Source organism: Podarcis cretensis (genome assembly GCF_951804945.1).
Source record: "Podarcis cretensis genome assembly, chromosome: 9".
NCBI lineage: Eukaryota > Metazoa > Chordata > Lepidosauria > Squamata > Lacertidae > Podarcis > Podarcis cretensis.
This window is the reverse complement of record NC_137178.1, coordinates 53,772,941-53,786,699: the sequence shown is the minus strand read 5'-3', so window position 1 is coordinate 53,786,699 and position 13,759 is coordinate 53,772,941. Positions and strand designations below refer to the sequence as shown.

The 13,759-nt window shown below is 41.2% G+C and overlaps 1 protein-coding gene across 6 annotated transcripts in view; it reads left to right on the top strand.

Annotated features, from left to right (window-relative positions):
- FAT1 (FAT atypical cadherin 1) overlaps window positions 1-13,759 on the top strand; it is a 118,719-nt gene that overhangs the window by 60,168 nt on the left and 44,792 nt on the right. For all 6 annotated transcript variants that reach the window (XR_013842221.1, XM_079989956.1, XM_079989954.1 and 3 more), the window contains exons 5-7: window positions 5,238-5,567; window positions 6,083-6,293; window positions 10,628-10,767. Coding sequence is in view for 5 of the 6 variants with exons in the window: in XM_079989956.1 (XP_079846082.1) it covers window positions 5,238-5,567; window positions 6,083-6,293; window positions 10,628-10,767 (681 nt within the window). In the remaining variant the exon portion in view is untranslated. The remainder of the gene's footprint in view (window positions 1-5,237; window positions 5,568-6,082; window positions 6,294-10,627; window positions 10,768-13,759) is intronic.

Here is a 13,759-nt window from a genome sequence, read left to right as displayed (position 1 = left end):
CAGTGATTTTCATTCTTGCGAGCTACCCTGCTGCCTTGTTAACGTGAAGTATGGCAAATAAAATGCTTTAAAAGAAATAAGTATCCTTGCATGAAAGAACTGGGGGTTGTTAAAACCCTACCCCAACTCCCCAAACCGGCTCTAGTTGTGGGTGACACACCTTGCCTTTCTGTGTTAAGAGACTGCAAATTTCTTTCCCAAACAGCTGAGCCCTCCTTTCCTCAGAAGTGTGAAATGGAGCTCAGAGATAGTTCTTACTCCAGGTTTCCACACAACCCAATTTCTTTGGAAGGGGTGGGTTTAGCTTCTCTCCATCCCTAATGTGACTATATACTTATCTCCTTGGCTCAGGGGTTGCATTACTCCATACCCTCCTGTAATGGTTGCAAGGGGTTACTTGTGCGTAAGTTGCCTTCAGTTTTGGTTAGGTTGCCTGGGCCAACCGTGCCTCAGCTGACAGCCCACACTCCATGGCCGGTCAGTCACTTGCAGAATCCGTCAGTGGGCGTTTCTTGAACCTCTTCCAGCATAAGAGCTGTTTGACACCAAGTCTCCTCCTACTTACCCTGCGCGGGACTCGTCTGCGCAAGTAAGGGGAGGGCACAGGCGTGTCCGCGCTCTCCCCACTGGTCTCGGGTGAAGGGTCTTGGAGATCTCCCTCCCTTCTCTACCGGTGTTACGCTGAATTCCTTCCCCCCTGCTGGTCCCCTCTCCGGCATCGCTTTGGAGCCTTGCCTCCTCCTCTCGCTCCGATGTCATTTCCCTGACACCTCCCAACATTTCTCTGATGAAAATAGGGATGTCTTGAGGAAAAGCGGGATATTCTGGGATCAAACCAGGATGGCTTCTGTAAATACAGGACTGTCCTTGGAAAATAGGGGCACTTGGGAGGGTCTGGAGCCAGCTGCTGTGGTGATACTCTATATATTTGCCAATGGAAACACATGTAAATCCACTTACCATTGTGAACAAGCAGTCCTTATATTGGAAACAAAAACGAAACTATTGCACCCTAAAGCATTGGATTCTGTGGCGGCTTCGGCAGTCTTGAAGACTCCCGCTCAGTAGGCCACATGTACCTCCTGCTCAGTGGCAGGTTAAAGTTCCAATTTATCAAATACCACTGGCTGAGTTCTTGAAGGTTATTTTATTTTCACAGTATTTCTGTTTACTGTGTGTTTATATCTGCCCTTGGTGATAGCTGTGCTGCCTTCAGAAACAAGAGGGAAATCTTTTGATATTCATAGAATGCATATCCTTGGCTATGCAGTTTTATAAGTATATAGAAGAGGGTGTGTAACATCAGTGGGAGAGTCTGAAAGGCAAAATTGTACAAACAAGCCAGAGGTATGCCACTATTTGCAAAACTGCCAGGATTCTATAATGTAAAGCTACCACTAAGAAATACAATTTAGATGATTGCTTTTTTTTTCTTTATAGCCCAGTAAGTGGCTTTCAGCAGCTCTTGAGTCTGGCAGAAATGTTTTCCCAGTCCTTCTACCTGAGATTTTTGTTTATGAAATGTTCATTTCTTAGGTCTCTTTGCAAGACAATCTGCCTTGTTTTAACTAACTGTAAAGGTAAAGGGACCGCTGACCATTAGGTCCAGTCGTGACCGACTCTGGGGTTGCGGCACTCATCTCGCTTTATTGGCTGAGGGAGCCAGCATACAGCTTTCGAGTCATGTGGTCAGCATGTGGTAAGCTGCTTCTGGCGAACCAGAGCAGCTCATGGAAACACCGTTTACCTTCCCACCGGAGTGGTACCTATTTATCTACTTTGCACTTTGACGTACTTTCGAACTGCTAGGTTGGCAGGAGCAGGGACTGAGCAATGGGAGCTCACCCCGTCATAGGGAATCGAAACGCCGACCTTCCGATTGGCAAGTCCTAGGCTCTGTGGTTTAACCCACAGCGCCACCTGCGTCCCTTAACTAACTGTAGTTAGGCTTTATTGACGTGCATTCTGTTAGATTCTCCTGTTTCAGAAGATTGTGCTTCCTGGTGGGTGACTGAACCTCTTTGTTGATGATCACTGGTGTAGATCAGGAGTGATGGAATCGTACGTGGCCCTTCACATGTTTTTGAAATACAACTCTGACCATCGGCCGTGCCAGCTGGGGCTGATGGGAGTTGGTATCTAATGATATCTGGAGATCCATAAATCTCTGGAATAGATGGTCATCTGAGCTGGTCCTTAAGGCAGTGCCTCAAAAGAGCAATGTGGTGTTTATTTTTGTGGGGTTTTTTACAGACACCACATACTATGACCACATGTGCCTGGCATACTTTTGGGAGCACCCTTGTGGTGTTGGGAGGGGAAGACACTTAAAAGAGCAATGTTTTCCATTAACAAAGTATATCTACCATGGTAGATTTAGATTAGCAATTGCACAAGGCTTTGCTTCCATATCTTTTCTAATACTAATTTTAATTTCTTTAAACAAATGATAAAAAAAATTGAACTGATTAAATTTCATCGGTGCCAAGTGCTGGTCCCTGTCTCCCGCTCTGCCTCCCTCTCACTTCATTTTCCTTTGTTGACTTGCGGAAGAGCATGTTGCCCAAATCAATAAAACCTTAATTTGGGCAATGTAATGTATGAAAAAAGAAAAGTTATGGCTTTTTTGTTTTTACTTTAAATGAAGTATTTTGAACAGCTTCCCTCAGTTTTTTTATGTTTATATCTTTACAAAAAGCGGTTTGGGATGGAGTCCAAGATATTTGCAGAATGGTGGCAATATTATCAGCAGATTGTGCCAAATGCTGTGCATCTGGCTAATTAATTGAGCATTAAAGTGTTGACCAGATGGACTGGCAAGTTTATCCTTGTTTGCTATTAAAATTTATCCCACATTTCACTCTTGTTTGCATAGTAACAACTATAAATATGGTGCATTCCATTTCATGAAAACATTTTACTGGATTTTATAGGAAACAATTAAATGGAGTCTTGCTTTTAAATACGGCATGTTTTTGTGTGTTTCATCAGACTCTCCTGTCTCGGAATATAGTTCTTTCCATTTTATTTTTCTCCTCTGTGACAAGGGACAGTTTCAGATTGAAATTTTAAAGAGCAGTTTCACAAGGACTTACTACTTCTTCACTCAGAAGCTTAACAGTACATTCCTAAACATATTGACTCAGAAATTAAGCCTACTTTGTTCAATGGAACTTACTTTCAGTTAAGTCTGCATAGCACTGCAATGTTGGGTGGCTTTTTAATCACTGTGTCTGCTGCATTCACATTGGTCTTGCTACTCTACCAGTATATATATATTTTGTTGGGACCTGGACATCAAATGCTGTATGAATCAGAGGCCAGTGATAGATCGGGTCAGCAAACTTTTTCAGTAGGGGGCCGGTCCACTGTTCCTCAGACCTTGTGGGGGGCCAGACTATATTTTGAGGAAAAAGTGAACAAATTCCTATGCCCCACAAATTACCCAGAGATGCATTTTCAATAAAAGGACACATTCTACTCATGTAAAAACATGCTGATTCCCGGACCATCCACGGGCCAGATTTAGAAGGCGATTGGGCCGGATCTGACCCCCAGGCCTTAGTTTGCCTACCCATGTGATAGATGGTGGAACCAATCAACTTACTCTTTCCAGACTTGTGTAGGAAATACAGATGCAGCTTCTGGCTTGACCATGAAACTCTTTGGGAGGTCTTGGACAAGTCAAGTTCTCTCAGCCTACTATTCCTCATAGGTTCATTTTGTGGCTAAAATCCTTCTCTGAGAAGGGTGTGGTAAAAATACAATAAAAGCTGATTGACTGTTCTAAACTGGCAATACAGTAGATGAATAAACCAGATGTTCTTTATTTCAAGACACCTCCATTCGCTTTTATACTAATACTGTACATGTATGCAGTTCTTTTCTCTTTTTAAGAAAAATAGCTCTTCTTAAGCAATTATATTTTGTGGTATTTTATTTGGTCTGCTTAGAAGGCCAAGTTTTATTTATACTGGGGTGGGGAAGTTCTACCCATGAGCCACTTCTGGTCCACCAGGATTTCCCATTTGGACAGCCTGGTCGTTTAGGGCAAGCCATGTATACAACTAATTTCGCTTCGGAAACATCCTTACATGTGCAGAAGGGTTGAAAAATTGCGAGAGGCTTGCAAGTACAGTTACTCAGTTACCAAAACATTATTATTTTTTTCAGCAGCTTGCAGTGAAGGTTTGTGTCTGGTGCTGTTGCAGTTGCTCAAGAGTATTTACAGTGAAGAGCCTCAAAGCTCATGTCTGGCTCAATCACTAGCAGAATCCGGGAGTGGTCGTTTTTGTACCTTCCCCAGCATAAAAGTTTCGTTACCCCCAACTGTTTCCACCCCTCCCTGCGCCCCAGATTACTGCTCAGGATGGGCGATGGCAAGGGCGTGCTTCCCTCCTCTCCAGCTTGCTCAGGAGCAGTGTTTAGGCTCTCACTAGCTTCCTCTAGGGACGCAGGTGGCGCTGTGGGTTAAACCACAGAGCCTAGGATTTGCCGATCAGAAGGTCGGCGGTTTGAATCCCCACAACGGGGTGAGCTCCCGTTGCTCGGTCCCCGCTCCTGCCAACCTAGCAGTTTGAAAGCACGTCAAAGTGCAAGTAGATAAATAGGTACCGCTCCAGCGGGAAGGTAAACGGCGTTTCCGTGCACTGCTCTGGTTCGCCAGAAGTGGCTGAGTCATGCTGGCCACATGACCTGGAAGCTGTACGCCAGCTCCCTCAGCCAGTAAAGCGAGATAAGCGCCGCAACCCCAGAGTCGGCCTCTATTGAGTCTCGCCTCTATGCCGATGGCAGTTCCCTGACAGTTTGCAAAATAACAGGATTTGGCTTACAGAGGTGAACAACATTTGCATTACTCCCCCCCCCTTTAAATGCCACATTTTTTTCTTTTTACAGCTTGACCTTTGCACAAGCAGTTTTATTTTGTCTGTGTGACATAACGGCATGTTTAAAGTGTATTTTCTTGCCGTTTCTTCCAGTCTGATGAATTTGCATTTTTGGAGCAACAAGAATTGAGATAAGCAAGGTTTAAAAAGAATATTTAAGTATTGCCAACAAACTTGTAACGAAATGTCTTGAACATATAAATTCTTCCAACTTTTTAAGGAACCAGAGTTCTATTTCACTACCTGTTGCTTTAAGCTATGTCAGTACTGCTACTGACAAGACACATGCTAGAATCCCCCCTCTTATTTTTCCCTGTTTTTGCAAATAGGATTTTTTTTTGTCATCAATAGGTAACAGTTGCAGACAGCGGTATACCAGCAAAGTCGACTCTTGCCTGCGTCATTGTGAAGATCTTAGATGAAAATGATAGCAGGCCTCAGTTCTTGCAAAAGTTCTATCAGATCAAATTGCCTGAGCGTGAGAAACCAGAGAGAGAGAGGATTACCAAGAGGGAGCCTATCTATCGTGTAGTAGCTGCAGATAAAGATGAAGGTCCCAATGCAGAAATATCTTACAGCATTGAAGATGGTGATGAGCAAGGCAAATTTTTTATCGACCCAATAACTGGAGTGGTCTCCTCTAAGAAGTATTCTGGAGCTGGGGAATATGACATTCTTACAGTAAGTAATATTTCAGTTTTGACATGCTATCAGTTTTTTAAAACGCTTACTATGCAGTCAGAGGACTTGGAAAATCTGATACCGAATTAGACGAGATTTCTTTAAAAGAGTGCAACGCAGGTGTGTTTCTCTTCCGGTTGAAATACGGATGAAGACGCTTAATTTATTTTCAGGAATTAAAAGAAGTTAATTGCATTGGTATTCTGCCTGCTCATCAGAAATTATAAAAGAGTTTCCTATGCTGCGTGGATTTGTTACATTAAAAAAAAAAGTCTGAGGATGCAATTCTGTGGTATCTACATTGGAGAAAGCTCCATTGGACTCAATGGGATTTTTGAGCGGACATGTTTAGCATTGTTTTGTAAAGCTCCCTAGGTTTACAGAACTTAATTTCATGGTTCTTGGCCTCTTGTCACTGAGAGTGCTGTCAACTTTAATTTCTGCATGTCTGTGTTTTGTATGGGATCTGTCCTGGTTTACATCATTTTTTCCCAATCTTGTGCTATATTTATTAGATTAAAGCAGTGGATAACGGTCGCCCCCAAAAGTCTTCAACAGCTCGGCTTCATATAGAATGGATCCCAAAACCCAGTCCGGCCCCTGAACCAATTTCTTTTGAGGAATCCTTTTTTTCTTTTACTGTCATGGAAAGTGATCCAGTCGCTCACATGATTGGAGTAATAGCTGTGGAGCCTCTTGGCACTCCGCTCTGGTTTGATATTACAGGTAAGACTATCTGATGACGAATGTTCGTTGGGAATTATGTGGTGATTATCTAGGCTGTTGTTCATAGATTTGATATGTTCTGATCCCAAAATGAAAATGGCTTCTAAGAAGAATTTAAGCAGGAGGTATTCCTGCATGTATAAGCTAGCAGTAGCCAAAGTGGTGCTCTCCTGAAGTTGCCCAACTCCAAATACCATCAGCACTAGCCAGAGTGGCCTGTGGTCAGGGATGATGAGATTTGTAGTCCAGCAGCTTTTAGGGTGCACCATGTTGAATATACCTGCTATAAAGAATATATTGTTAACCAGAGGTTTCATTGCAATCAAGTGGCATATAAATTTTATGCTATCTCTGTCTGTCTATTTATCTATCTGTCTGTCTGTCTGTCTGTCTGTCTGTCTGTCTGTCTATCTATCTATCTATCTATCTATCTATCTATCTAATGAAAGGATTGTTTTGCTGTTTAGATTTTTTAAATAGATTTGCCTCTTTCACTGACCAATTGGGGTGGAACTTCAGCATCACACTCAAGTGATGTTTATGTTCATTCAATGCTTGAGGGAAAGATCTCTCCTCTTCTCTCCTCTTCCCAGCAAGCTGTCCTGGGGGATCTCCCAACCGCCCTCCAGCAGATTTTGGGATGGGGAGCATTTTGTTGTGCTAGTGGGACCGGTTGCACTGGCCTCCACTAGCACAGCAACTTAATCTGTCCCATGTATGTATGTATGTATGTATGTGTGTATATAAACCCCACACAATCTGTCCTATTACTGCCCTGATCTACCCACGAAATTTCATTCATGGTGCAAAGGAACTTCCTTCCCAGTAACATGGTTGACTCTGCCACGTCTTCAGAGGGGAATGCAGGGCAAGTGTCATCTGGGGCTGCAGCCACCCCAGCACTACTTCCTTGGGGGTTCAAGTCCTTCTGAATAAGGCAGAGTCTGTGGATGGTGTAATATGTCAGGAGTGCACTTCTCCGAGTGGATTGCAGCCCAAAGCAGGTGGGAAAGTCTGTTCAAGGTGAAATACTAGTACAAGGTGTAAGTGGTGAGGAGTGGGGGAAGCAATGCAATTTTCAAGAGTGGATATCAGTTTTTCTTGGGGTGGGGGTGTAGAGAGTGGATAACATGTTGGTGGTACTACCTCACATTAATCAAGATCTCGCGGTTTCTGTTTTAAAATACCTTACTGCATCTTTTTTTAATTATTACTAATCGCATGAATCAGTTTGATTGACATATTTTCTTTCTTCTGTGCTTGCTTTCCATGCTTTCTTTCTTTTTGGCTGTGCCAGGAGACAAGCTTGCTAGTGAAGTTTTTTACATCTTTCAGATGGCTTGTGACCTGAACTGTACAGCAGAAGGTATCTGCTGAGATCACATAATTTATTATCAGATTATGAGATCTAAAGTGAAATCGCACTAATTTATAATAATATCTAATAAATCTTGAGCAGTTCGTGTTTCCTTCTTCTTTCCAGATTCTCTCTGCTCCCCCCCCCTTTACTGTAGTTCTTGTTTGTGTTTTATTGCGTGTTTTGGTTTTGTTAGTGTTGCTTGTCACCACATTTCAGCCAAAGCACCACTTTGAAATGCTGGTATAGATACTTTTGATCTTTCAAGAGCACCCAGACTGATGAGAGCAGTGGATGCAAAATAGCTTGATAGAACAACATTGTTAGGGCATTTCTAGACGTGGCCAAATCGGTTTAAAGCTGGTAAACGAAAATGTCTTTGCCATCCCTGAAAAGGCAGGATCTGGCCTGGGCATCCCTCTCTGGTGAGAGAATTCCAGTGCAGATGTTGGCAATCATCTATACTGCTGCCCATAGGGTACCAAGCCAAATTCAAGGTTCTTATGTTGATATTCAAAGCCCTGAGTGCTGATAATGCTTTCCTATCTTACTTCGGCTAAAAGTCAGTTATTTAGTGTTGTCAGTTCCTTACTGTAGAACCCTCTTCCAGCAGATATTTGGCAAGCATCTTCACCTTTGACTTTCATGCATCTCTTGAAGCCTTTTTTTCCTGCTGACAGGCACTTTCAGTTGTTTAATGATTATTTTAACAATCATTTAAATGATTGTTTGGTGTTGTTTTTAATGCTTTTTTAAATGCTTTTTTTTCACTTTGCTGTACACTGCCCTGATGTTTTGTTAGAGGGCATTATACAAATAAATTAATAATAATAAATCATCACTGTACTGGGAGCTGCTGGTCCATATTATTTAAAAGGATTTTAGCAGGTGGCACGAGGACTGTAGAAACACACCTTTGTGGTAGTTCTGTGCTTTAGAAACTAATTTTTGTACCACTTTCTTTGAGGTATCACTGCATCAGTTGTGGGGGAAGCTGCTGTTTTCATGCAGCATAAGGCTTTCTGTCCCAAGGCAGATAGATGTCCATGGCTGGTATTCTCCCTTCCAGCATCACCTCCAGTAAAATATATCGCACCAACAGCTCACATAAAATTTGTGGTGTTCTGCCCTACTCCATTTTAATGTTGTTGAAGATTCTTTTGAGGCAATTAGAGGCTCTAGCCTGACTTTAGATACCCACAATAATTGTCAGAAATAAAACAGTGTTTATGGGGTGTTGTCCTGCCCATCAGTCTGGGTGATTTGTCTGAAAGGCAGAACCAATCTCCGAAATTCCACTGGTTTTCTAATTTGTTGGAATAAAGATGTAATCGTAAACATGCTGACTTGGAGTGAGTACCATTTAAATCTATGGGGCTTATTTCCAAGTAAGTATACTGGTGATTGGATGGCGTTTACAGTGGTGCTGTGCAGAAATGTTCCTTGAGTCCAAAAATAATTGGAATTCATAATTACAGAAGGCAAAATGGTTTTTATCTTTAAAAACAAAAACCAAAACCGACTGTGCTTTATAACCTTGCTTTTCAAAAAGAACAGGAAAGAACACTTGCACCACGTAATTAGGACAAATGTTTTTGCCGTGGAGAGTGTTGAGGCTGACAAACAATGGGAAGTAATTTATACTTTTCAAATCGTTTGTCTAAAAGTTGAATCCGGTAGAAGTTAATGACTGGCATTTATCATGGCTAACTCCATTTGGTTTTAAAGGGTCATTGTGTTGCAGAGAGGCAGTCTGCTCACAAATAATAGTATTACTATTATTACTGTAATCACTTAAATGTTTGGGCGGTTGGCTCTGTTTATTGAGCTATATTTCAGTTTCATTTTTTCAAAGGGCATTTAGAAGTTTTATAAAGGAATAAAATAAATCCATCACTGGAAAAGGGGTTAGGGTGTTTTGTTTTGTTTTAAAGCCATTGTGCTATTTTCACTTTTTCAGCCTTTAATTCAGTGTTTTCCTAAAGCTTTTCTTCCAGTGCCCAAAAACAGGCTGGTCTATTGGGGCACAATCCACCGAGCACTGCTCTTGTGTAAATTCAATAGCCCACTGTGGTAGTAGTGCTGAGTAGATTGCACCCATGGTAAGCATGCCTGAGATTCTGATACACACCCCAAGTTTTTGGTTTAAACAATAAAACACAGTTTTAAGATACCATATCATATATTATTCAGTGAGTAGTTCCTTCAAGTGAAATAATATTTGCTCTTTCTGGGCACATAATGTAAATCCCCACGTGGCCAGTCACCTTTGACAAGTAAGAATCACCTTCAGGCTATCAGGGAAGAAAGATTTGCAAAACTTGGTTCTTTTTCTTTTACAAATACCATATTTTTTGCTCTATAAGACTCACTTTTTCCCTCCTAAAAAGTAAGGGGAAATGTGTGTATGTGTCTTATGGAGCGAATGCAGGCTGCGCAGCTATCCCAGAAGCCAGAACAGCAAGAGGGATTGCTGCTTTCACTGCACAGCGATCCCTCTTGCTGTTCTGGCTTCTGAGATTCAGAATATTTTTTTTCTTGTTTTCCTCCTCCCCAAACTAGGTGCGTCTTGTGGTCTGGTGCGTCATAGAGCAAAAAATGCAGTACCTTTCCTTTCACAAATACGCAGGCTAGTAAGCTTTCTTGCGGGATAGTAACATTTGTGGGCTAATTTGCATGGCTGTTTTAGAAGAACATTCATCTATTTAAAGCAAAGATATCAGGATTTGAAAGATATACCTCTGGAAACAGAGTCTTTGCCATGAGACAAATAAATAAGGAGTACTGTAGCAAGCGTCAAGCTTTTTGGCCCTAGTGGTCGACTGCTATATTACAACTAGGTTACAAATACGACACGCAGCCTCCGCTATTTCAGAACTGATTTTGTTTTAAGCATCATAGCAAAGTATGTTTTCGTGAAGCGATACATCAAAGCAGCGTTTTATGAACTTCTGTCTCATGCAATTTCTTGGAGCAGGTGGCAACTATGACAGCCGCTTTGATGTGGACAAGGGCACTGGAACCATCGTTGTCGCTAAACCTCTTGATGCAGAACAGAAATCAAATTACAATCTGACAGTAGAAGCAACAGATGGAACTAGGACTATTGGCACTCAGGTAATGGAATTTCTAATGAAGTGTTTATTGAAAGAAGAATTTGTAACCATTTCTTGCCGCAGCTTCTCTCCCTCCCTCCCTCCCTCCACTCCCTTGGGCAGAATTACCTCTTGCATAAATAAGGAGGACTTTGTGTTGAAAAAGAAGTTTCTAGTACCAGCAGAGCACAATAGCCCAATGTTGGGACAGCCAAAGGGAAAAAGTTATGTGTAAGCAGATAAGTGCGCCTCGAATTAACAGCTTTTAAGTCATAGAATGTTCTTGTATTAGAAGAAAAAATGAGAAACAGAAGCCAGGCATTCACAAAAAAAGAAAAGGATTGACAGTTGAAAACATCACAATCATCTTCATCACCCAGAAACAAATCCCAAACCAGCCGAAATTGGAGAAGGTGTAAAAGGTGAAATCGGTTTATGTTGGAGTTATTGTTACAGTGAAACAATCTCACAAAAGTAGGCAGAAGTGTCATTTTTATATATAATAATATGTTTTTATTTTTATTTTCTATATAGAGAGTTACATTTTTACTCAACAATCACATTCCAATTCAGCAAAACTAGTGACTTCCCTCTCACCCAGCACCAATGTTTATAACCCAAATAGCACAAAACTGGGTTTTAAGGTTCTGCCTTATCTAATTTCATCTTCTCTAACAGGTTTCTTAATATATTCTGTTGTTTTCTTACATATCAAACCAGGCTGTGGTCTTCACATATGGGAAATAACTTTTTATATAGACTAGGAAAGGTTTTCAGTCTTCTTTAAAAGATGCTAAATTTGTATCATTTATCAGTGCCGTCAATTTTGCCATCTCTGCATATTCCAAGATTTTCATCAACCATTCTTCCATTGAGGGTGTCCTCTCCCTCTTTCCATTTCTGTGCATTTAGAATCCTTGCCCCGTAGTCACATACATAATTACCATTAAGGCTTTCTTTGGGATTTTGCTGTCTAGTATCCCCAGTAGGATATTTTCATTCTGTAGAATAAAAATGTCACTATATAGTAGCATTGCTTGGTTTGCTACCAAGTGTTTACCCAATGGTTAGGTGTTGCCGGTCAGATTTCCCAGATGACTGTACCAATATAATGTATGTGCTTACAAATGAGTTTTCCACAATGGCACAGTGTGTTTTAGGTGTATCGTCAAACTTTTAACACTTCTACTTTAGTGAACTTCAGGCCAACTTCAGCCCTGTTTAGGGAAGCTTTTTATTTTAATATTATGTTGGAAGCCACCCAGAGTGGCTGGGGAAACCCAGCCAGATGGGCGGGGTATAAATAATAATTTATTATTGTTATAATTATTTTCTTATTTAAGTGATAAAAATACCTTCTGAAAGTGTCTTTTTCTTTGAAAGGATGGCTCTGCATATTACATCTCCTGAATGGAACTATAGATGTGATGATGCCCAGTTTAGATGGCTTTAAAAGGGAGTTAGACAAATTGATGGATGGTAAGACTAGAGTCCTGATGACCACAGAGTCCAGAAACAGAGGCAACATGCCTCTAAATACCAGTTGCTGTTAAACAATAGCAGTGGCAATAGCAATAACCTGACTATGGATAGATTTGACTCCTTATTCCAAACAGCTGCTTTAGACATATTGTTTCTACTGCTGAAGTTAAAAATCATTCAGCATATCATCTGGGAAATGACAGAAGAATAGTTTGCTAATACTGGAAATGGTAAACGTGCTGCATTTTCTTTTTAATGTGAATTAGCGCTCCTGCCTTTTGTTTGTTTTCTGCCTTTCAAAATACACAGAATGTTTTTCAGCTGTTTCCTATTATCTCTTTTCTCATCTTTTAGCAGACAAAGTGAGAGATGGTGGTTGTAGCTTTTGCAGGACCAGTACAGAAGCTCATTTTTATCAGAATTTCCCTGTTCCATACTTGAGGGGATTAGCTTGAACTATGGCTACTAGAATTTCACATTTCTGTGCTCCTCTAACAGAAAGACAAGCATCAATGCTTCTGAAATGAACAGGGGTTGCTTGGGGGTTTAGTCTAGACATGTCTCCTCTTGAAGCTTAGCTTCCCTGACTTTCACACTACTTCTCTTAATAAAAGTTCATTAAAAAAAACAACTAATAAAAGTAGAATTAGTTTTTGTGTTGTAATCTCGTGTGTTTCAAACTATTATTTTACCATATTAGTGCACTATTCGTTTGTCATTTTAGTTCCTTGATGAGAGGTGTTCTATTTCTTTTAACAGTACCAAGGTGTAAATTTCAACCATACCCTTGCTGAAATTCAATATAATAGTTGTAGTTTAAATAAATACTTACAACTCACTCTTCTGTTTAAGATAATCAGGACAGCTTACTTAAATAAGAATGTTTTAACTGTTCCACTGAATTTTGTAAGAACAGATAATTGTTAGAAAACTGCATTGAGTCCAAATAAGATGAATCACAAAGTTTTATGCAGAGAATGTGCTAAAATGCATTTAAATGCAGCACACTGCCTTGGATTTGGGTTGGTATTTGAAATACTATACAATAAACAGTTTAATGAGTCTTTGATTAACAGCCATTTATTCCCACATGCTATTTCAATTTTACTAGTGAAAGTGCATGTTATCATATTGTCTACGTAAAAATAGTAAACTAACTACCATATTTTTCGCTCTATAGGACGCACTGGACCATAGGATGCACCGGACCATAGGAGGGGGAGAACAGGAAAAAAAATTTTTTTTCTTGTTCTCCCCCTCTAAAACAAGGTGCGCTCTGTGCGTTCAAGGTGCTTTCACCCGAAGCCTCCGGAGCCCAGCGGGAGTTCCCACCGTGCTCCAGAGGCTTTGGGTTCCTTTCGATCTGCTCTTTGAGGCTGGCGGGGGGAAGCGCTGCTTTCCCCCACTGCCAGCCTCAAAGACCAGGTCGGGGAGCAGCGCAAAGGTGGCGCGCCGCCTTTCCGCTGCCCCCCGAGCTTGTGGGGCTGGCGGTGGGGGGAAGCGTTGCAGCCTTCCCCCCACCTTCGTACAGC